Raw genomic sequence first — 25,710 nt, 5'->3', positions numbered from 1 at the left:
TAAATTAAGTATTGTGTGTATTACATTTAGTATAATATGTATAACATTTAGTACTATGTGTATTACATTTAGTACTATGTGTATTACATTTCGTATTGTGTGTATTACATTTAGTATAATATGTATTACATTTAGTATTATGTGTATTTCATTTAGTATAATATGTATTACATTTAGTATTGTTTGTATTACATTTAGTACTATGTGAATTACATTTAGTATTGTGTGTATTACATTTAGTATAATATGTATTACATTTAGTATTATGTGTATTACATTTAGTATTATGTGTATTACATTTAGTATAATATGTATTAATTTTAGTATAATATGTATTACATTTAGTATTATGTGTATTACATTTAGTATGTCTGTATTACATTTAGTATTGTTTGTATTACATTTAGTATAATGTGAATTACATTGAGTATTGTGTGTACTACATTAAGTATAATATATATTACATTTAATATTGTGTGTATTACATTTAGTATAATATGTATTACATTTAGTATTGTTTGTATTACATTTAGTTTAATATGTATTACATTTAGTATTTCGTGTATTACATTTAGCACTTTGCAGTTTAATTAGCCTTTATTACTCACATTCAAGTGTGAATGGTGTAATGTTTAACATGTAAATAACTGAATTGTTTCGAACATAGATTTTTTTTTAACTTACAGGTGAACACTGTGAGCAGTACACGAAATACTTCGAGGGACTATTTGGGACAGATGCTCTTGCACAAATGTTTCAAACGTAGCGTACCATGACAACAAATTGTGACCATTTAAGTGCTGTGATAATTGTATATACATGTACAACATAATCGAGAGGATACTGGTCATCTTCAATTTCAGCCCTGTTACAAGATTGTTCACTTACAAGACTACTTTTTATCCTACTCCAAGGAAATATGTTTGTAGAGATATATCAGGAGTTTATGACAATATACAAGTGATGACTTCCAGTAAATTGATGTCTGACGAGTTATGTTAATTGTGTACGTAGTAAATTGATGTCTGACGAGATAATGTTAATTGTGTACGTAGTAAACTGAACCTATCAACATGACTTTAATTTATAGTCAGCTTTATAAAAATATACTCAAATTACAGATTTTATGTTACAACTAATAAAATCAGATGCATTTATTGATCTCCAACGCTTTCAATACCAGATGATCCATTTTAGTGTAACCCCAGGGGTTGTGACTGCACACATTACTGTGTTTTGTGGACCAGGCTTTGTTATATTGATACCTATTATGGTGTCAGATGTCCCGAGTAAAGAGATGATTATATATATAATATTATATAGGCACCACAATGAAGCTCCCCACTTGACATGATATAAGAGGCTACCTAGTATCACCAATCAGTGTCTCTATAAGTCCTGTTAATATTCATATTACACAATACCAACGGTGGTAATAGCTACTTATCTTAAGGTGGAACATAAATTTTGTTCAAGAACGTGTTCTTTGGTTTCTAAGAGAAAAACATTAAATATCTACAATTTTTACTGGTATTAAGATTTTAGTAACTTTTACAACTTCAATCTTGTAGCCTTGGCAACCATAGCAAAAACAAACAAAAATATCTTAATAGTATCAGGGAAGAATTCAAAACTTTTAAGAAGAAAAAAATGAAAAGTCAGGTAAAAGTTTTGAAGTTTGTTGAAATAGAGTGTCAAAAGAGATCCGAACCATTCTAAGTTCTTTGGCTTGTTGCATGTTTTGAAAGAGGGCTGTCAAAACGAATTACCTTGACCCATTTTCAAGGTCAGATAAACCTTTGATAAAATCTTCTGAATAACTAAAGGCAGAGGTCATGATGTTTGACATGTAGTATGCTTGAGTGGAGGGCTATCCAATTTGTTAAAATTGATAGCCTTAACTCACTTTGAATGTCACAGTTGTCGAATGTGTGGAAACCTTGAAATAACTTATTTCAAATAACTAAAAGTTTAGGTTAATGATATTTGCTTGCAGCATGGTGGAGTCGAGGGCTATCAAATGTGTTAAAAGAAATGACCTTCGTTCACTTTTAATGTTGCTTAAGTAAAATAAGTTAAATCTTCATGAAAGATTTGTAGCCTTTGCATTGTTAGATTGCTTGCTATTAAATTTGATAAGAACTTACTTTGAAGGTTGCTGAAGGGAGATGCGTGAATCACGGGTGAGTGATGCAGGCCCTTGGCCATCTGTTTAACTAACGTCATGGTTGGATGAATCATGACTGGACGGTGTGTTTCTTCCTTTCTCGTGACTGTTCTATTAACATTAAAGTCAGTACAAATAATTAAAGGTAAAAACATTAAAGTCAGTACAAATAATTAAAGGTAAAAGAATTATAATGCAGATCTAGAGAACGACTTAACAATGGTTGAACATATACAAGACTAAGGACACTTCATGGATGTATCATACATGTAACTAGGCATGGTTTTATTGTAGTGGACCAGTACACCTACCTGGTAAATGGTTAACAATATTTGGTTTACTTGTTTAGAAAGTATTTTTTCAAATTGTCTTTGATATGTTCAAAACAGTACTTAAAGAACAACATACATTGATAAATCTATGTAATTGGGATAAATAAATCAGTAATACTGGTATTAGCAGTATTGTAGTTCACTGAGTACCACTTGTGTAAAATACCTGCCAGGTAAAGTGATATGCATGCTATATGGCTCTTTCTTGTTTCTATAGAGCCTTATAAACGTATTTAAAATACTCATTTTATATCCTGATGTTATCAATCTGTTTAAAACGTACAACATATGTCATCACCACCATCGTGCTGAACACAACACATACATTATAACCTTACGTGTGTGTTCAGATTAAAAAAAAGGGTATTGTCCCTCTTGTATAGTGTCGGCCATTACGTCACCAGTGTAGGGTAGGTTTGGTGAAATTAACATTTCAATTCTCTTTCAATTTCACTTGCAACAGATCAAAATAACTTGTGGTGTTTTTTGTATTTTATTAAAGTAAAACGAAATGTTTTACATTTTTTACAATGTTTTCTGTGTGAAATTTGTAAAAATACAGTGCTTACTTATCTTAAATCATACAGCTTTTGTTAAGTTGAATATCAATTTCTACTTTATTTTGTTTATGGCAAGATTGGGACAAGAAGCATGCGACATATATTTCCCGAACATCGTATGTGCAATATTTCATTGTATAATGGCTGTATTGCTATATTAAAACATGCATTGATTTCTCGTCTTTGTTGTTTTGTGGAAAACATATGATCTAATAGAATATACAATCTGTATCATTGATAGTAGTAATTCCCTTGTCTGCTGCACTCACAGCTGCTATACGGTATTGGCAACATAAGCAGTGTGTACCAACGTTACACCCCAAGTCATACCCAACAACAGGTGGCTGCTTACTAGTCACCCCAATGACGGTCAACGGCAAAGTAAGCACTACTGTTTAAGAAGCCGGGACAGAACCATCGTGACTATCCCATTCCACATGCTAAGTGAATGCCGTAGATTTTACACTTATTGTAGATTACCTTACTTTTACAAACGTACCCCAACAATTTTGACCTTTGCTGCTGATAGGACGTTAAACAATACTAAATCAAACACATCTTGCAATTATTTAAAATCTGTGACTTCCAAGCTTTGCAACACGCTACAACAGCTAATTTAAATGACCATATAATAACTCCTTTCATTATGTTCTTGCTACACATCGCCATAAAACTTTGGACCATGTGATAATTTGTAGTAATTTGCGATATAAATATTATCCAGAATGCAAAGCTACGAGAGCCATTCTTAAAGGATCAAGAGACTCCTGTTGTCAAATGGAATGGAATTTCAAGAAACTGAATATCCATTAATGATGAGGTTTGGACCTGCCTTGTTTGTATTGGATTTTGAAACTTCACAAGAATCCTTTTTCAAACATTTTTATATCGATGGTTCTTCTAGTTGCCAAACCAAACAATTATCCAAACTTCTTACTGCCATGATGTGGATTAACGGTATGTTCATTTTGAAGAACCCAAAAGATCTTTTGATCAATCTTGAACTTTCGAACTTTTGACTTTTCGGCTTTTTTCACTCACATATACTAAACTGAAGAAACGCCTTCTTTCTCTTAGTATGAGAGCTTTATTTTCAAAAACAAAAGGCGAACGGTACAATTGTAATATATATATATGTGATTGTAAATGCTTTGTTGCTTTGGAGAACATTTCGTGAAAAGTAAAACAAAGGCCAAGATTAAATTTACCTAGAATGACATTATGAGAATGATTAAGTTCCTGTTTGACAATATGTATATTTTGAGTTCGATGGCAAGATTTTCTAGCAGACTTGACATTCTAAATCTATGGAACAAAATGTGCTCCTCCTCTGACCGTTTTGTTTTCGTATGAGGCTGAAATTATTGATGAGCTTATCAGGACTGGTAACAAAATCCCAGCCAAGTCCTTTAATTTCATATTCAGATATATCAACGATATGCTCTATTTGAATAACAAAAATTCATTGTCGACGTCGATCGTACAGTATATAAAAAACATTGTTTGAAATTGATTTCCCGATCGTGAACTTTCCCTTTCTTGATACTAACGACCTACATTCCGAACTTGCGGATTTCACGTGTAGTTCATTTGATATTCAAAAGCTTGCTCCGAATATCATGACTTCCGTGATAAACGTCGACTACTGACGGACAAACTTACACGGTGTACAACATAAGGTTTCCAAAGACGCAGGTTGATGAAGACTGGATAATGTATATGGTCGCCGTCATGACTCGTCAGGAAACATGTATTCTTCATCATGCTGATCGGTGTGCCCTGCTATTTGGTTGTCATTACCCCTGTCCTTTGTATATGAGGACGTGACATTACTTGTACAATGTACTACGTACATTAAAATAGTCAGGAAGTGTACGCTTATGTAAGAGAGATGTGTCTTTATTTCTAGACGCATTTTGTCGTTAGTAATTGTCCGATACGTAGGAATGATCGGTATTGTTTCTCCAGAAATAGTCACTTCAGTCTATTTGAAGCCCGTTAATACCAGGCTTTTTATCCGTTATTGACCAGTCTATATTTAGACTTAGACCCATTAATCAGTCGTGTCATTTACCGATATTACAATTCGGTTCATTGGTTGATACTAACAAATGTTTTACCTGGACGAGTCCTGGGCCCTACAATATAAGATACTTGATCTGTATTAGTGTAGGCCCGTATTGATTCGACCTCCAGCGTACGGAGGCCGTGGAGTCACGGACACACTTTATTTTCATTGTTAATTGGGAAGCGAGAGAGGTACTAGATTAGAACTAACGTATTACATCGTGTTTCCAATTGATATAAATGTCTCGTGTATTTTTTTCTTTTGCCTTCTCGTACTTCTTTGTTGAAGTTGACTAACGAACAGGCAGCTAGCTGGAAGTGTCCCTTTGTGTACGGAAACAAACACAGAGAGGTATGCGGGAGGTGTTCATGCTGACTCTACTGCATATATGTTTTGGTCTCATTGAGATCGAATTCTCGTATAGGTGTTTGTAATGCAGTGTTCTGCGGTGTGGTTCCCTAGGTCACGTGCGTCCATGCAAAATTTATTTCCCAAATTCGAGTCTAAATAAAGCGATTTTCATTTGACCGTTCCACCGGTTTTGTATGTAGTTTTTCTAATATATAGGGCAATGCGGTAAAGACTGGAGGGCCGTTATATGAGGAAATGAGGTAAGGAATGGAATGGAGGACCGTTATGTGCGGACATGCTGTAAGGAATGGAGGAACGTTATATGAGGTAAGGAATGGAGGACCGTTATATGAGGAAATGCGGTAAGGAATGGAGGAACGTTATATGAGGTAAGGAATGGAGGACCGTTATATGAGGAAATGCGGTAAGGATTGGAGGAGAAGTGAAGTGCTGTTAGGCCCTAACTATTCTCCTCAGAGTAGAACTCGCTGGTTGACCAATACATATGAAATATTGATATAAAAGAGACTATGAAATGTTAAAGACAAATAAAAGGATATTTCATGAACAGCTAAGCTATTTGGCTATCGAAGTGCTCTCTTGGTACTACTGAGCAATCGATCGATTTGAGTGCAAAGGCAAGAGTCTTCAGGTAGTCGAGGGGAGATGTATAAGTCGGAGGGGAGACGTAATAGTAGGAGGGTAGACGTATAAGTCGGAGGGTAGTATAGGGGAGACGTATAAGTCGGAGGGTAGTATATAGGGGAGATGTATAAGTCGGAGGGAGGTAGAGGGGAGACGTGCAAAGGCAAGAGTCTTCAGGTAGTCGAGGGGAGATGTATAAGTCGGAGGGAAGACGGTATCATTCAGAGGGTAGTAGTCGGGAGACGTATAAGTTAGAGTGTAGTAGAGGGGAGACGTGCAAAGGCAAGAGTCTTCAGGTAGTCGAGGGGAGACGGATAAGTCGGAGGGTAGGATAGGAGAGACGTATAAGTCGAAGGAAGACGTATAAGTCAGACGGTAGTAGTAGGGAGCCGTATAAGTCGGAGGGGAGAAGAGGGGAGACGTATCAGTCGGAGGGTAGTATAGGAGAGACGTATACGTCTCCCCTCAACTACCATCCGACTTATACGTCTCGCCTCTACTACCCTCCGAATTATACGTCTCCCCTATACTACACTCCGACTAATACGTCCCCCCCCCGACTTATACGTCTACCCTCTACTACCATCCGAATTATACAGTTGTGGGACCGCACAACGCACCAAAAATGGCGTGCGCACACCGGTCGTACATCGTTCACACACCGTCCGCATATCGTCCACACATGGTGCGCAGAACTGTGCGATTTAGCAATCGTTCGCCCCGTTGTGCGCTTCTCTCCGCACAACTGTGCGATTTGGAATCGTTTGTAGATCAAAATTACGGAATGACAAAAATTCGGAAGGCTTGTATGCGATAATGTACACTGTGTATATATCTGTAATTTCTCATCCCAATAATCAAGATTATACAATTCTGTACACACCTGTGTATCGACGATATCTGTACACACCTGTGTATCGACGATATCTGTACATGTATATCGGTGTTCGTTAAAAATTCCTGTGTATAACCTGTGTATATTGACGTTCTCTGTACACACCACACAAGTGTGTACAGAGAACGTCGATATCCACAGGTGTATACAGAGAACGTCGATGTACACAAGTATGTACAGAGAACGTCAATATACACAGGTGTGTTCAGAAAAGTCTATATACACAGGTGTGTTCAGAGAAGTCGATAAACACAGGGGTGTACAGAAAAGTCGATATACACAGGTATGCTCAAAGAACACCAATATACACAGGTATGCTCAAAGCACACCGATATACGGAGACGTATAAGTCGGAGGGTAGTAGAGGGGAGACGTATAAGTCAGAGGGTAGTAGTAGGGAGACGTATAAGTCGGAGGGTAGTATAGGAGAGACGTATAAGTCGGAGGGTAGTAGAGGGGAGACGTATAAGTCGGAGGGAAGACGGTATAAGTCAGAGGGTAGTAGTAGGGAGACGTATAAGTCGGATGGTAGTAGAGGGGAGACGTATAAGTCGGAGGGTAGTAGAGGGGAGACGTATAAGTTAGAGTGTAGTAGAGGGGAGACGTAAAAGTCGGTGGGTCGTAGAGGGGAAACATTTAAGTCGGAGAGTCTTATAGAGGGGATGTATAAGTCGGAGGGTCGGAGAGGGGAGACGTTTAAGTCGGAGGTTAGTAGAGCGGAGACGTATCGGTCGGAGGGAAGACGTATACGTCGAAGGGGAGACGTATAAGTCGAAGGAAGACGTATAAGTCAGGGGGTAGTAGATGGGAGACGTATAAGTCGGATGGTAGTAGAGGGGAGACGTATAAGTCTGAGGGTCGGAGAGGGGAGACGTTTAAGTCGGAGGGTCGTAGAGGTGAGACGTTTAAGTCGGAGGTTAGTAGAGGGGAACGTTTAAGACGGATGGGAGACGTATTAGTCGGAGGGTCTTAGAGAGGAGACTTTTAAGTCGGAGGGGAGACGTATTAGTCGGAGGGTAGTAGAGGGAAGACGTATAAGTCGGATGGTAGTAGAGGGGAGACGTATAAGTCGGAGGGTCGGAGAGGGGAGACGTTTAAGTCGGAGGTTAGTAGAGCGGAGACGTATCGGTCGGAGGGGAGACGTATAAGTCGAAGGAAGACGTATAAGTCAGGGGTAGTAGATGGGAGACGTGTAAGTCGGATGGTAGTAGAGGGGAGACGTATAAGTCGGAGGGTCGGAGAAGGGAGACGTTTAAGTCGGAGGGGCGTAGAGGGGAGACGTTTAAGTCGGAGGTTAGTAGAGGGGGACGTTTAAGTCGGGGGGGGGACGTATTAGTCGGAGGGTCTTAGAGGGGAGACATTTAAGTCGGAGGGGAGACGTATTAGTCGGAGGGTCGTAGAGGGGAGACGTTTAAGTCGGAGGAGAGAAGTATTAGTCGGAGGGTCGTAGAGGGGAGACGTATTAATCGGCGGTTAGTAGAGGGGAAACGTTTAAGTCGGAGGGGAAACGTATTAGTTGGAGGGTCGTAGAGGGGAGACGTTTAAGTCGGCAGTTAGTAGAGAGGATACGTATAAGTCGGAGGGGAGACGTATGAGTCGGAGAGGAACGTATAAGTCGTTAAGTCAAAGAGGGTAGTCGGCAAGCCATGAAGAGGGAGTGCGATGAGAGGTGTATGTCCACGGGTGTATTAAGTGGAAGGTTATTAAAGTTGGCGGGTCATGGAAGGGGGGATGTAATCCAGCGGAACGTGGATGGAATAAACAAGTGATTTGGTGTCCAGGGTAAGGGTGATTAGTATAAACTCGGCATCTATTATTCACACAAAAGGACCAACTCGCCCATTGATCGAATAATGGCGTCAGTGTTACTGAACCAATCACCGGAGATGAAAATCAAAAGATAAATAAATCTCCCCACGAATTTCATTCATTGCTTAATAGCGTCAATCAGGATCGTGTTCGTTACAATTGCCAAATAACAAGCTCGAAAATCCATACTTGAACGCGTCACGGCGTTATAAGCTATACCGAACAGATGAACGAGTCTCGAGCATGGGGTACTGGCATGCTCAGTTATATCAATATTCCGGGGGAGGGGGTAGGGAGGGACAGGGGAGTGTGACCAGGAGGAGGAATGGGGCAGTGCGAGGAGGGGGTGACTGGGCAGGGAGTATTATGGAGGAGTGGGAGTGACGGGAAGGGGGTAGAGTTGGGGAGGGAGAACAATCTTTGGAACATCTGTTTAGTCTAGATTTTGCAAGGTATTGTGATACTTGCTTACAGGTGTTAATTTAAGTCCTATTTCTCTCCCACCAGTCACAGGCCCGTGACTAATTTGATGCGTTAAACTTCAGTTACGTCTTGTCGATATACACAGGAATTTTTAACGAACACCGATATACAGTGGTATGCTCAAAGAACGCCGATATACACAGGTATGCTCAAAGAACACCGATATACACAGGTATGCTCAAAGAACACCAATATACACAGGTATGCTCAAAGCACACCGATATACACAGGTATGCTCAAAGAACACCGATATACATGTACACAGGTATGCTTAAAGAACACCGATATACATATGTATCTAGAGGAGGTTTTCATGGTTTCCACTTGAATACCATATAAATTTCACGAGTAACGTAGATTATCGATATGTTTCACGAGTTTAAAGTACGAGCAATAAAAAAGCGCGGGAACTGATAGCGTAATATCTGACGCCAAGTTCTAATGACGTCAATCTAATCTACACTGTGAATAGAAAGTACTGTTCGACCAAAATTAAAAGTGATATCTTCGCATGGGAAGATATATCATTTCGTATGTTTCATTGCAGTGAAGAGAAAGTTTTTATCAAATGAATTATTCCTGCTATTTCACTGTTGAAAATGTAATAATTACAAGTATGTACAGAGAACGTTATAATTAAGCTGATTACAATGTGGGCCGGGCTAACCCTTAATTTTCTGCCCGAACGTGCCGTTCCGCCATCCAACCTCAAGACAGAAAAAGTTAAATAATTCTTCAGATACGGACGTGTTCGGTTTTTTTATTATTATTTAATGAAGATGTGATATTTCTTTTAATTGTAATATATAGAAATATTTTTCTACAGATGCCATGCTGTCCAAAACGACTTTGATAAAAATGGGACGAAGCTATCCAATCTTCCAACAGAAAAGGTTGAATAACTCCTCAAATACGGACTTGTTTACCCTTTTGTTTTTAGCTCACCTGGTCCAAAGGACCAAGGACCAAGGTGAGCTCATGCCATACCGTGGCGTCCGTCGTCCGTCTTCCGTCCGTCCAACATTTCTTTAAACGACTTCTTCTTCTTAACCACTGATTGGAATTAACCTAAATTTGACTTGAAGCATCCCTAGGTGGTGGGGATTCAAAATTGTACAAATGGTGGGGCTGACCCCCAGGGGGTTGGGGGGCGGGGCAAAAAGGGGGCAATTTGGCTAAACTGCTTTAAGCGACTTCTTCTCTGGAACCAAATCACTTAGTTCCAGAGAACTAAGTGATTTAGTTATATATAATATCAAACATATTAGACTGGAAGCATCCCTAGGTGGTGGACATTCGAAATTGTACAAATGGTTGGGCTGATATTAGAATTGATCTTTGGGTCTGGCCACAACCATAGGGACCTAGTTTCTGAGTCACAGACCTAGTTTCTGAGTCACAGATTGGAAACAGTTGAGATCCCCACCCCATAACCATGCATAAAAATGCTGGGCATGAAAAATCGAATACAGATATATATGCTACAAGGATTGGCCTTGGGGTCTGGCATATTACCATTGACCATTTGGAGAATATTCTGCCGTGATTGCTTAGATATCCTGGTGAGCGATACAGGCCCTATGGGTCTCTTGTTACTTTATGGAAGGCAAGAGGTTTCTCCTCCAAAAAGTATACATAAACATAAATTTCATCAAATGCTAAACCGTCCAGAACGACTTGATTGACAATGGGACGTCTATATACACAGGTATGTACAGAGAAAGTCGATACATACAGGTGTGTACAGAGAGGTCGATATACATAAGTGTGTACAGATATCGTCGATACACAGGTGTGTACAGAGAGGTCGGTATACACAAGTGTGTACAGATATCGTCGATACACAGGTGTGTACAGAGAAATTGATATACACAGGTGTGTTCAGAGAAGTCGATATACACAGGTGTGTACAGAGAAGTCGATATACACAAGTGTGTACAGAGAACGTCGATATGCATAGGTGTGTACAGATTTCGTCGATACATAGGTGTGTACAGAGAATGCGATATACACAGGTGTGTACAGAGAAGTCAATATACACAGGTGTGTACAGAGAACGTCGATATAAAACGGTGTGTACAGAGAACGTCGATATACACAAGTGTGTACAGAGAAGTCGATAAACACAAGTGTGTAAAGAGAAGTCGATATACACAAGTGTGTACAGAGAACGTCGATGTACACAAGTATGTACAGAGAACGTCGATATACACAGGTGTGTACAGAGAAGTCGATATACACAAGTGTGTACAGAGAACGTCGATGTACACAAGTATGTACAGAGAACGTCGATATACACAGGTGTGTACAGAGAGGTCGATATACACAAGTGTGTACAGATATCGTCGATACACAGGTGTGTACAGAGAGGTCGGTATACACAAGTGTGTACAGAGAAGTCGATATACACAGGTGTGTACAGAGAAGTTGATATACACAGGTGTGTTCAGAGAAGTCGATATACACAGGTGTGTACAGAGAGGTCGGTATTCACAAGTGTGTACAGAGAAGTCGATATACACAGGGGTGTACAGAGAAGTCGATATACACAAGTGTGTACACAGAACGTCGATATACACAGGTGTATACAGAGAACGTCGATATACACAGGTGTATACAGAGAGGTAGATACACAAGTGTGTAAAGATATCGTCGATACACAGGTGTGTACAGATATCGTCGATACACATGTGAGTACAGAGAGGTCGGTATACACAAGTGTGTACAGAAAAGTCGATATACACAGGTGTGTACAGAGGAGTCAATATACACAGATGTGTACAGAGAACGTTGATACACACAGGTGTGTACAGAGAGGTCGGTATACAAAAGTGTGTACAGAGAAGCCGATATACACAGGTTTGTACAGAGAACGTCGATATACACCGGTGTGTACAGCGAAGTTGATATACACAGGTGTGTACAGAGAACGTCGATACACACAGGTGTGTACAGAGAACGTCGATACACACAGGTGTGTACTGAGAACATCGATACACACAGGTGTGTACAGAGAAGTCGATACACACAGGTGTGTACTGAGAAGTCGATATACACAGGTGTGTACAGAGAAGTCGATATACACTGGTGTGTACAGAGAAGTCGATATACACCGGTGTGTACAGAGAAGTCGATATACACAATGTGTATAGAGAACGTCGATATACTCAGGTGTGTACAGAGAAGTCAATATACACAAGTGTGTACAGAGAAGTCAATACACACAGGTGTGTACAGAGAACATCGATACACACAGGTGTGTACAGATAACATCGATACACACAGGTGTGTACAGAGAAGTCGATATACACAGGTGTGTACAGAGAACGTCGATATACACAGGTGTGTAAAGAGAAGTCAATATACACAGGTTTGTTCAGAGAAGTCGATATCCACAGGTGTGTACAGAGACCGTCGATACACACAGGTGTGTACAGAGAAGTCGATATACACAGGTGTGTACAGAGAACGTCGATATACACAGGTGTGTACAGAAAACTTCGATACACTCAGGTGTCTAGTGAGCTTAACGCTGAGCTGCTTTCAGTTAAAGTTCATAGCCAATATGAATGCCGAACGGAATGTTACAGATAACCGCTTCTCACGTTGAACTTACCATCTTCATGTTGGCTTTCATATTGAATTTGAATGTCAACTTTTAGCTGTTCATTACTTATCTTTACCATTTTAATATATAAAAGAAAAACAAAAATGTACTTAAATTGCAAGGGTTATATAGTGGTGATCTCACAGAGTGGAAAATATAGCTTCGATCAACACCAGCTTTAGGGAGAACGTCAATACACACGTCGTAAGCCTGGGGGATTTTAATGCATTACCTTACCGATATATTGAACCTGTGTATATTGGCCTACTATATAATAAACACAATTCTGCTGTAAAATTCAATATAGATTATGAGCTGCAATGTAAAGAGTAATTGTTATCATTTGTGTTAAAAGCGTCCCATGAAAAAATGATTTTTCTTTGCTAAAAAGATAAAATATTCCGGATGGTATATTGTACCTTGAGTCATGTTTGAACGTCCCGGAAATAATTCATTACGCTGAGTTAACACTCAAAAAACTACTCTCATATATATACAATTTCTTAGTCCAGAAATCATATGGATGACATTTTAACCCATATATACAAAATGTACATACAAACCAGCGGACCGAGTGGATCGCTCTATCATACAAAGAACGTCATTCCCTAGAGTAGAGTGTTGAATGTTGGTAAAAGGATTTTCTATATTTTATGTGCAGAGTTTGAGGTCAGTATTCACTCAAGTAAACAGAGAGTAGATAGCACGCACGTGGTATTGATAAATCTATAGACTGGATGTACCTCGCGTCGTGTACAATTCTCATGTACGTTTTAATTGTATTACACTACACGTTCTTCAGTAGCGAGCTTTCCTCACTGTTAAAGAACCTGGTTATTTGATTCCCTGTGTTGGAACTGTACCGTGCGCTAATGGTTGTGTTTGTCAGTAATGCTGCTATATGCTGGTCAGTGATGACTGTGACCGTCTGATGGACCGTCGTAAGAGCAAAAGGTAACACGTTAATGTTTATATTCTGTATTATTCTTTGTCCACACCAACCTAGAGCATTACCTGATAAAGTTCTACAACTCGCCGGTCTAGCCTCACACAGTTTAAATACAATCTGCATATTATAAAATATATTCTCTTTTAACATTTTCTTACTGTACATGTGTGTTGGCAAATGAACGATTATTATTAAATACACGTATATTGATACATGTTCACTGCATGTAAATCATAATTGAAAGCCAAAAACAGAGCGTGATGTCTTAAGGAAGGGTTTAGAGTTCGGACGTTTCATAAAACAAGGACCTGTTTATGACCTGAGATTAGTTAGTTCTGATTTCCATTAATATCGCATCAACGACGGAATAGATAACGGCACTAGAACGATCCAGACAGTTATCGATATATCGTGTTGAGTTCCGACAGGTCCAGACAGCTACTGATATATCATTGTGAGTTGTGACAGGGCCAGACAGTTACCGATACTCGCCGTGAGTTTTGACGGGGCAAGACAGATACCGACACTCGTGGTGAGCTTTGAAAGGTCCAGACATTTACCGATATTGCGATGAGTTCCGACAGGTCAGAACAGTTACCATTATTTCGTGGTTAGTTCTGACAGTTCCAGACAACAACCGATATATATCGTGGTGAGTTCTGACGGGGCCAGACAGTTACCGATACTCGTGGTGAGTTATGTCAAGGCCAGACAGTTACCGTATGTACATATCGTGGTGAGTTCATACAGGTCCAGACGGTTACCGATATATATCGTGGTGAGTTCTGACGGGGCCAGACAGTTACTGATATACATATCGTGGTGAGTTCATACAGATCCAGACAGCTAACGATACTCGTGGTGAGCTGTGACAGGTCCAGACAGTTACCGATATGGTGGTGAGTTATGTCAAGGCCAGACAGTTACCGTATGTACATATCGTGTTGAGTTCATACAGGTCCAGACGGCTACCGATATGGTGGTGAGTTCTGTCATGGCCAGACAGTTTCCATTATACATATTGTGTTGAGTTCATACAGGTCCAGACGGCTACCGATATGGTGGTGAGTTCTGTCATGGCCAGACAGTTTCCGATATACATATCGGGTTGAGTTCATACAGGTCCAGACGGCTACCGATACTCGTGGTGAGTTATGTCAAGGCCAGACAGTTTCCGATATACATATCGTGGTGAGTTCATACAGGTCCAGACGGCTACCGATATGGTGGTGAGTTCTGACATGGCCAGACAGTTACTGATATACATATCGTGTTGAGTTCATACAAGTCCAGACAGTTACAAATATACCGTGGTAAGTTCTGACAGGTCTAGACAGTTACCGAAATATCGTGGTGAGTTCTGACAGGTCCAGACAGTTACCGATATATATCGTGGTGAGTTCTGACAGGGCCAGACAACTACCGATATATATCGTGGTGAGTTCTTCTGACAGGGCCAGACAGTTACCGATATATATCGAGGTGAGTTCTGATGGGGCCAGACAGTTACCGATATATATCGAGGTGAGTTCTGATGGGGCCAGACAGTTACCGATATATATCGAGGTGAGTTCTGATGGGGCCAGACAGTTACCGATATATGTCGTGGTGAGTTCTGACAGGGCCAGACAGTTACCGATTTATATCGTGGTGAGTTCTGATGGGGCCAGACAGTTACCGATATAACTTGGTAATTGATACAGTCAGGACAGTTACCATTATATCGTGGTAAGTTCTGACAGGGCCAGACAACTACCGATATATATCGTGGTGAGTTCTGACGGGGCCAGACAGTTACCGATACTCGTGGTGAGTTATGTCAAGGCCAGACAGTTACCGTATGTACATATCGTGGTGAGTTTATACAGGTCCAGACGGCTACCGATATATATCGTGGTGAATTCTGATGGGGCCAGACAACTACCGATATATATCGTGGTGAGTTCTGATGGGGCCAGACAGTTACCGATATTGTGGTGAGCTCTGAGAGGGCCAGACAGTTACCGATATACATATCGTGGTGAGTTCATACAGATCCAAACAGCTACCGATATATGATGATGAGTCCTGACAGGTCCAGGCAGTTATGGATAACCGTGGTGAGTTCTGACAGGGCAAGAAAGTTACCGACACTCGTGGTGAGCTGTGACAGGTCCAGACAATTACCGATATATTGTGGTGAGTTCTGACAGATCCAGACAGTTACCGCTACTCCTGTGAGTGGTGACAGGACCAGACAGTTACCGATATATCGTGGTGAGTTATGACAGGGCCAGCCAATTACCGATATATCGTGGTGAGTTCTTTCAAGTCCAGATAGTTATCGATATATCGTGGTGAGTTCTGACAGGTCTAGACAGTTACTGATATATCGTGGTGAGTTCATACAGGTCCAGACAGCTATCGGTATATCGTGGTAATTGATCAGTCCGGACAGTTACCTTTATTTCGTGTTAAGTTCTGACAGGTCTAGACAGTTACCGATACATCGTGTTGAGTTCCGACAGGTCCAGACAGTTACCGATGTAACTTGGTAATTTATTCAGTCCGGACAGTTACCATTATTTCGTGGTGAGTTCATATAGGTCCAGACAGCTACCGATATATCGTGATGAGTTGTGACAGGGTCAGACAGTTATCGTGGTGAGTTCATACAGGTCCAGACAGTTACCGATATATCGTGGTAATTGATACAGTCCGGACAGTTACCTTTATTTCGTGGTAAGTTCTGACAGGGCCAGACAGTTATCGATATATCGTGCTGAGTTGTGACAGGGCCAGACAGTTATCGTGGTGAGTTGTGACAGGGCCAGACAGTTACCGATATATTTTGGTGAGTTTTTAGAAGCTTAGATAATTTCAGACAGGTCTAGAAAGAGTTTTTTGACATAGGCTTGTAGCACTTAAGCTGGTTTTAGAAGAGTATTTTATCAACATTTTATGATGACAGTATATCAATAAAGTAGAAAGTTAATATTTGCAGATATGGGACAAGTCTTTGTGATAATGGATTAACATGGAATTAATACATGTGTATACAATGTAGCTTGAATGATATCTGAATTTCCATTAATCAGAAGCCATGTTACGGCGGTCACCTTTTTCCAATAACGAAACGGAAGTCGCGTTTGAGTGCGCAGAGCGATAACACAGGGACCTGATTTGTTTTGTTTTTTTACTGAAAGTTGATCCAAATTCTTTTAAAACATCAAATATTTCCCTGGACACATTACAGCTGTATCTTAGGTCCAAACAAAGCTAAACTTTAACAAACTGCCAGGTCTCTATATACTTTTCTACTTGGAGATTAACTTTCAGTTTGACGACGTTTGCAGATCGGTATTATTTTGGCAAGTAACATGTGCAGCGCATTTAATTAGTTCTCCATTAAGATGACGCCGTCAAAATAAACCTCACTTTTTATTACTCTTTTCTTTTGATAACTTTAAAAAAAATTATCTGGGTAGTCATTCAAACAGTTTTCTCTTATTTATTTCGAATGTTATGTACGCAAAATGACACACTGGTCTGGCATTGACGCGTTCGAATGTTCCTGAACGAAGTCGCCTTTGTTTACTTCAATGACAAGATAAAATTGATTGTGTATCAATGGGATACATAGTTTATCAGTACTCCTCTTGTTGCATAATAGCGGTATATATCAAATTGACAGTACTGATAGCGGCATATATCAAATTGACAGTATTAATAGCGGTATATATCAATTTGGCAGTATATTTATAGCGGGACTTACCAAATTGACAGTCCCGCTACAAATACACTGTCATATTAAATCGATAGTATTAATAGCGAGACATATCAAATTGACAGTATTACTAGCGGGACATATCATATTGACAGTATTAATAGCAAGACATATCAAATTGATAGTATTAATAGCGGTATTTATCATATTGACAATATTATTAGCGGTATATATCAATTTGGCAGTATATTTATAGCGGGACATATCATATTGACGTTTGTAATAGCGGGACATAGCAGATTGACAGTATTAATAGCGGGGCATATCATATTGACGTTTGTAATAGCGGGACATATAAAATTGACAGTATTAATACATATTGACAGTATTACTAGCGGGACATATCAAATCAATAGTATTAATAGCGGTACATATCCTATTGACAGTATTAATAGAAGGACATATCATATTGATAGTATTACATGTAATAGCGGGACATAGCAGATTGACAGTATTAATACATATTGACAGTATTGATAGCGGGACATATCAAATTGACGGTATTAATAGCGGTATTTTTCATATTGACAATATTATCAGCGGTATATATCAAATTGACAGTACTGATAGCGGCATATATCAAATTGACAGAATTAATAGCAGGACACATCATATTGACAGTATTGATAGCTATACATATCATATTGACGGTCTTAATAGCGGGACATATAAAATCGATAGAATTAATAGCGGGACATAGCAGATTGACAGTATTAATTAATAGCGGGACATATTAAATTGACAGTATTACTAGCGGGGCATATCATATTGACGGTTTTAATAGCGGGACATAGCAGATTGACAGTATTAATACATATTGACAGTATTGATAGCTAGACATATTATATTGACAGTATTACTAGCGGGACATATCATATAGACAGTATTAATAGCGGTATTTTTCATATTGACAATATTATCAGCGGTATATATCAATTTGGCAGTATATTTATAGTGGGACTTACCAAATTGACAGTATTCATATCATATTGACAGTATTGATAGCTAGACATATTATATTGACAGTATTAATACATATTGACAGTATTAATACATATTGACAGTATTACTAGCGGGGCATATCATATTGACGTTATTAATAGCGAGACATATCAAATTGACGGTATTAATAACGGGACATATTAAATTGACAGTATTAATACATATTGACAGTATTGACAGCTAGACATATCATACTGACAGTATTGATAGCTATACATATCATATTGACAGTGTTAATGGCAGGACATATCATACTGACAGTATTGATAGCTAGACATATTATATTGACAGTATTATTAGCGGTATATATCAATTTGGCAGTATATTTATCGCGGGACTTACCAAATTGACAGTATTCATATCATATTGACAGTATTGATAGCTAGACATATCATATTGACAGTATTAATAGCGGGACCTATCAAATTGACAGTATTAATAGCGAAACATATCATATTGACAGTATTAATAGCGGGACCTATCAAATTAACCGTATTAATAGCGAAACATATCATAGCGGGTCATATCATATTGACGGTATTAATAGCGGGACACATCATATTGACGGTATTAATAGCGGGACACATCATATTGACGGTATTAATAGCGGGACATATCATATTAACAGTATTAATAGCAGGACATATCATATTGATAGTATTTATAGCGGTATATATCATATTGACAGTATTAATAGCAGGGCATATCATATTGATAGTATTAATAGCGGTACATATCATATTGACAGTATTAATAGCGGGACCTATCAAATTAACCGTATTAATAGCGAAACATATCATAGCGGTACACATCATATTGACGGTATTAATAGCGGGACATATCATATTAACAGTATTAATAGCAGGACATATCATATTGATAGTATTAATAGCGGTACATATCATATTGACAGTATTAATAGCGGGACATGACAGTATTAATAGCAGGACATATCATATTGACAGTATTAATACATATTGACAGTATTGATAGCTAGACATATCATACTGACAGTATTAATAGCGGGACCTATCAAATTAACCGTATTAATAGCGAAACATATCATAGCGGTACACATCATATTGACGGTATTAATAGCGGGACACATCATATTGACGGTATTAATAGCGGGACATATCATATTAACAGTATTAATAGCAGGACATATCATATTGACAGTATTAAAAGCGGGACATATCAAATTGACAGTATTAATAGCACGACATATCATATTGACAGTATTGATAGCGGTATATATCAAATTGACAGTATTAATAGGGGTATATATCAATTTGACAGTATATTAATAGCGGGACTTACCAAATTGACAGTCCCGCTTTAAATATACTGTCATATCAAATCGATAGTATTAATAGCGAGACATATCAAATTGACAGTGTTACTAGCGGGACATATCATATTGACAGTATTAATAGCGGGACATATAATATTGACGGTTTTAATAGCGGGACATATCATATTGACGTTTGTAATAGCGGGACATATCAAATTGACAGTATTAATAGCAGGTATATATCAAATTGACAGTATTAATAGCAGGTATATATCAAATTGACAGTATTAATAGCCGGTATATATCAAATTGACAGTATTAATAGCAGGTATATATCAAATTGACAGTATTAATAGCCGGTATATATCAAATTGACAGTATTAATAGCAGGACATATCATATTGATAGTATTACATGTAATAGCGGGACATATCATATTGACGGTTTTAATAGCGGGACATATCATATTGACGGTTTTAATAGCGGGACATATCATATTGACGTTTGTAATAGCGGGACATATCAAATTGACAGAATTAATAGCAGGACATATCATATTGACAGTATTGATAGCTAGACATATCATACTGACAGTATTAATAGCGGGACCTATCAAATTAACCGTATTAATAGCGAAACATATCATAGCGGTACATATCATATTGACGGTATTAATAGCGGGACATATCATATTAACAGTATTAATAGCAGGACATATCATACTGACAGTATTAATAGCGGGACCTATCAAATTAACCGTATTAATAGCGAAACATATCATAGCGGGACATATCATATTGACGGTATTAATTTCGGGACATATCAAATTGACAGTATTAATAGCAGGACATATCATATTGATAGTATTAATAGCGGGACATATCATACTGACAGTGTTAATAGCAAGACGGGACATATCAAATTAACAGTATTAATAGCGAAACATATCATATTGACAGTATTAATAGCAGGACATATCATATTGATAGTATTAATAGCGGGACATATCATATTGACAGTGTTAATAGCAAGACGGGACATATCAAATTAACAGTATTAATAGCGAAACATATCATAGCGGGACATATCATATTGACGGTATTAATTTCGGGACATATAAAATTGACAGTATTAATAGCGAGACATATAAAATCGATAGTATTAATAGCGGGACATATCATACTGACAGTGTTAATAGCAAGACGGGACATATCAAATTGACAGTATTAATAGCAGGTATATATCAAATTGACAGTATTAATAGCCGGTATATATCAAATTGACAGTATTAATAGCAGGTATATATCAAATTGACAGTATTAATAACGGGACGTACCAAATTGACAGTATTTATAGCGGGACGTACCAAATTGACAGTATTAATAGCGGGACATATAATATTGACGGTTTTAATAGCGGGCCATATCATATTGACGTTTTTAATAGCGGGACATATCAAATTGACAGAATTAATAGCAGGACATATCATATTGACAGTATTAATACATATTGACAGTATTGATAGCTAGACATATCATACTGACAGTATTAATAGCGGGACCTATCAAACTGACAGTATTAATAGCGAAACATATCATATTGACAGTATTAATAGCGAGACATATCATATTGACAGTATTAATAGCAGGACACATCATATTGATAGTATTAATAGCGGGACATATCATACTGACAGTGTTAATAGCAAGACGGGACATATCAAATTAACAGTATTAATAGCGAAACATATCATAGCGGGTCATATCATATTGACGGTATTAATAGCGGGACATATCATATTAACAGTATTAATAGCAGGACATATCATATTGATAGTATTTATAGCGGTATATATCATATTGACAGTATTAATAGCAGGGCATATCATATTGATAGTATTAATAGCGGTACATATCATATTGACAGTATTAATAGCGAGACATATCATATTGACATTATTAATAGCGGGACATATAAAATTGACAGTATTAATAGCGAGACATATCAAATCGATAGTATTCATAGCGGGACATATCATATTGACGGTATTAATTTCGGGACATATCAAATTGACAGTATTAATAGCAGGTATATATCAAATTGACAGTATTAATAGCGGGACATATAATATTGACGGTTTTAATAGCGGGCCATATCATATTGACGTTTTTAATAGCGGGACATATCAAATTGACAGTATTAATAGCGAGACATATCAAATCGATAGTATTCATAGCGGGACATATCATATTGACGGTATTAATTTCGGGACATATCAAATTGACAGTATTAAAAGCGGGACATATCAAATTGACAGTATTAATAGCGAGACATATCAAATTGACAGTGTTACTAGCGGGACATATCATATTGACAGTATTAATAGCGAGACATATAAAATCGATAGTATTAATAGCGGGACATATCATATTGATAGTATTAATAGCGGGACATATCATATTGACAGTATTAATAGCAAGACGGGACATATCAAATTGACAGTATTAATAGCGAAACATATCATAGCGGGTCATATCATATTGACGGTATTAATAGCAAGACGGGACATATCAAATTGACTGTATTAATAGCGAAACATATCATAGAGGGACATATCATATTGACGTTATTAATAGCGAGACATATCATATTGACAGTATTGATAGCGGGACATATAAAATTGACTGTATTAATAGCGAAACATATCATAGCGGGTCATATCATATTGACGGTATTAATAGCAAGACGGGACATATCAAATTAACAGTATTAATAGCGAGACACATCAAATCGATAGTATTTATAGCGGGACATATAAAATTGACAGTATTAATAGCAGGACATATCATATTGACGGCATTAATAGCGGGACATATCGAATTGACAGTATTAATAGCAGGATATATCATATTGATAGTATTAATAGCGGTATATATCATATCGACAGTATTAATAGCAGGACATATCATATTGACGGTTTCAATAGCGGGACATACCATATTGACGTTATTAATAGCGAGACATATCATATTGACAGTATTGATAGCGGGACATATAAAATTGACAGTATTAATAGCGAGACACATCAAATCGATAGTATTAATAGCGTGACATATCATATTGACAGTATTAAAAGCGGGACATGTCAAATTGACAGTATTAATAGCGAGACACATCAAATCGATAGTATTTATAGCGGGACATATATAATTGACAGTATTAATAGCAGGACATATCATATTGACGGTTTTAATAGCGGGACATACCATATTGACGTTATTAATAGCGAGACATATTAAATTGACAGTATTACTAGCGGGACGTATCATATTGACAGTATTAAAAGCGGGACATGTCAAATTGACAGTATTAATAGCAAGACGGGACATATCAAATTAACAGTATTAATAGCGAGACACATCAAATCGATAGTATTAATAGCGTGACATATCATATTGACAGTATTGATAGCGGGACATATAAAATTGACAGTATTAATAGCAGGACATATCATATTGACGGTTTTAATAGCGGGACATATCAAATTGATAGTATTAATAGCGGTATATATCATATTAACAGTATTAATAGCGAGACACATCAAATCGATAGTATTTATAGCGGGACATATATAATTGACAGTATTAATAGCAAGACGGGACATATCAAATTGACTGTATTAATAGCGAAACATATCATAGCGGGTCATATCATATTGACGGTATTAATAGCAAGACGGGACATATCAAACTGACAGTATTAATAGCGGGGCGTACCAAATTGACAGTATTTATAGCGGGACATATATAACTGACAGTATTAATAGCGGGGCGTACCAAATTGACAGTATTTATAGCGGTATACATCAAATTGACAGTATTAATACCGTGACATATCATATTGACAGTATCAAAAGCGGGACATATCACATTGACAGTATTGAAGCGGAATATATCATATTGACAGTATTAATAGCGGGACATATAAAATTGACTGTATTAATAGCGGGACGTACCAAATTGACAGTATTTATAGCGGGACATATATAATTGACAGTATTAATAGCGGGGCGTACCAAATTGACAGTATTTATAGCGGTATATATCAAATTGACAGTATTAATAGCCGGTATATATCAAATTGACAGTATTGATAACGGGACGTACCAAATTGACAGTATTTATAGCGGGACGTACCAAATTGACAGTATTAATAGCGGGACATACCAAATTGATAGTCTTCACATTATAACATGTCAAATCGACTGTGTGTATAGCCTGACATGTCAGACTGACACGGTACGTATCTCTTGAATTCGATGTCACTGGAATTATTTATGGAAAGAATATCATTGATACAGCAAATAACGCTCGATATATAGAGATAAATAGCTTTAAATATCCATGTGACGGTAAAAATATAAATAAAACAGAACACGCGAAGACCATAATCGGCCCATTTTGGGACTCTTCAGGCGATTTGAATTCATTTGTGACGTCAGAGCCCCAAGGTGGGCGAAAGCGCTAGCCGATTATAGTCATGTGTTTTGTTTTATTTACATATATTTATTACTAGTTACCTGCTTTATTTATTCATTTATTTACTTATTTACCTATCTAAATAAGTTTAGTTTAACCTCTGCTTTGCATGGCGCTTTTATATACCAATAACTGGCAGCATAGTCTCTAGCCCTCTCTTCTAATCATCATTATAGCTCAATACCTTTTACTTACTAGACCCTGTCGTGTTATTTTAATGTACATTATATTAGTGTATATTATGTCAATTTTTACTCTTTTGCTATACTAGCATGTATGTACATCACTTGTAGTGCTTTAATCCTCCTACTATATAGCAACACCTGTGTGATATGCAGATGTTCACTATTATCTCATTACATCATTTTTATTATAGTACTTTAAAGTTAGTGCCTGTGATATCTAATTATATGCTGCTATGTTATTATATGTTTTACTCGCTGATTATGTGCTAGCTTTCTGTGATAGTGTATATCTTGTTTTGTTGTTTTCTGTTTACTTTTTATCATGTTTGTCGCAAAAATAGCGCTAATGTTTCTATGTTTGATATATGCGACGTTAAATAAAGTTTCTTGTATCTTGAATATATATTGCAAAATTGACATATTGCCTGAAAAATTAGCAAAATCAATCTTCACTTTGTAAAACTGCAGAATGCAGAAAAGTTATATTTTGCTACTAAAGTGCATTTGGTGACGTGTTCTAATTACTGGTAGGAAATTGAATAATGAATTTATGATGGTGTCCCTATAGAATTCACACAGCTCTGAAACACTGGTGTGTCAAACTACTGGCTTCCTATTGAAGAGCAGCATGACGACGGAGAAATCTAATGTACTGCATTGTTAAGCGCATATCATTTCTCTCAGGGCTGACATTTCAAAGAATCTATTTCAGAAAGATCGATAGCTTTGTGTTATAAAGGTCAAATAAAACAGAAAGTTTATTTTGGTTTATTCCAACTACACCCATTTAAATTTCAACAGTCATTAAAGATCCCGTGTAAGCATTTTTTTGAATACTGTGGTATTTGTAAACATACATTTGTACAACTATAGACACTGTAAACACAAAGTGTACTGTACATACATGTAGTTTACTATATATAATATACATTTGCGTATGTTTCTATACACAGTGTACCGTATATACACACAGTGTATCGTATATACACATAGTGTACCGTATATACACATAATGTACCGTATATACACATAGTGTACCGTATATACACATAGTGTACC

General features: G+C 37.6%; 2 protein-coding genes across 2 annotated transcripts in view; both read left to right on the top strand.

The window, feature by feature from the left end:
- LOC110454734 (uncharacterized protein C18orf8-like) overlaps nucleotides 1-3,233 on the top strand; it is a 34,159-nt gene extending 30,926 nt beyond the window's left edge. The window contains exon 21 of the mRNA XM_021504410.1: nucleotides 687-3,233. Coding sequence (XP_021360085.1) covers nucleotides 687-766 — 80 coding nt within the window. The 3' untranslated portion in view covers nucleotides 767-3,233. The remainder of the gene's footprint in view (nucleotides 1-686) is intronic.
- Nucleotides 3,234-13,626: 10,393 nt separating this feature from the next.
- The window catches only part of LOC110454737 (alpha-mannosidase 2x-like), an 80,720-nt gene continuing 68,636 nt past the window's right edge, over nucleotides 13,627-25,710 (top strand). Inside the window, exon 1 of the mRNA XM_021504414.1 lies at nucleotides 13,627-13,871. The gene's annotated coding sequence lies outside the window, so the exon portion shown is untranslated. The remainder of the gene's footprint in view (nucleotides 13,872-25,710) is intronic.

The sequence above is a fragment of the Mizuhopecten yessoensis genome, unplaced genomic scaffold (genome assembly GCF_002113885.1).
Source record: "Mizuhopecten yessoensis strain PY_sf001 unplaced genomic scaffold, ASM211388v2 scaffold8039, whole genome shotgun sequence".
Classification (NCBI taxonomy): Eukaryota; Metazoa; Mollusca; class Bivalvia; order Pectinida; family Pectinidae; genus Mizuhopecten; species Mizuhopecten yessoensis.
The sequence above is the reverse complement of the archived record's forward strand: the minus strand, read 5'-3'. Positions and strand labels throughout refer to the sequence as shown.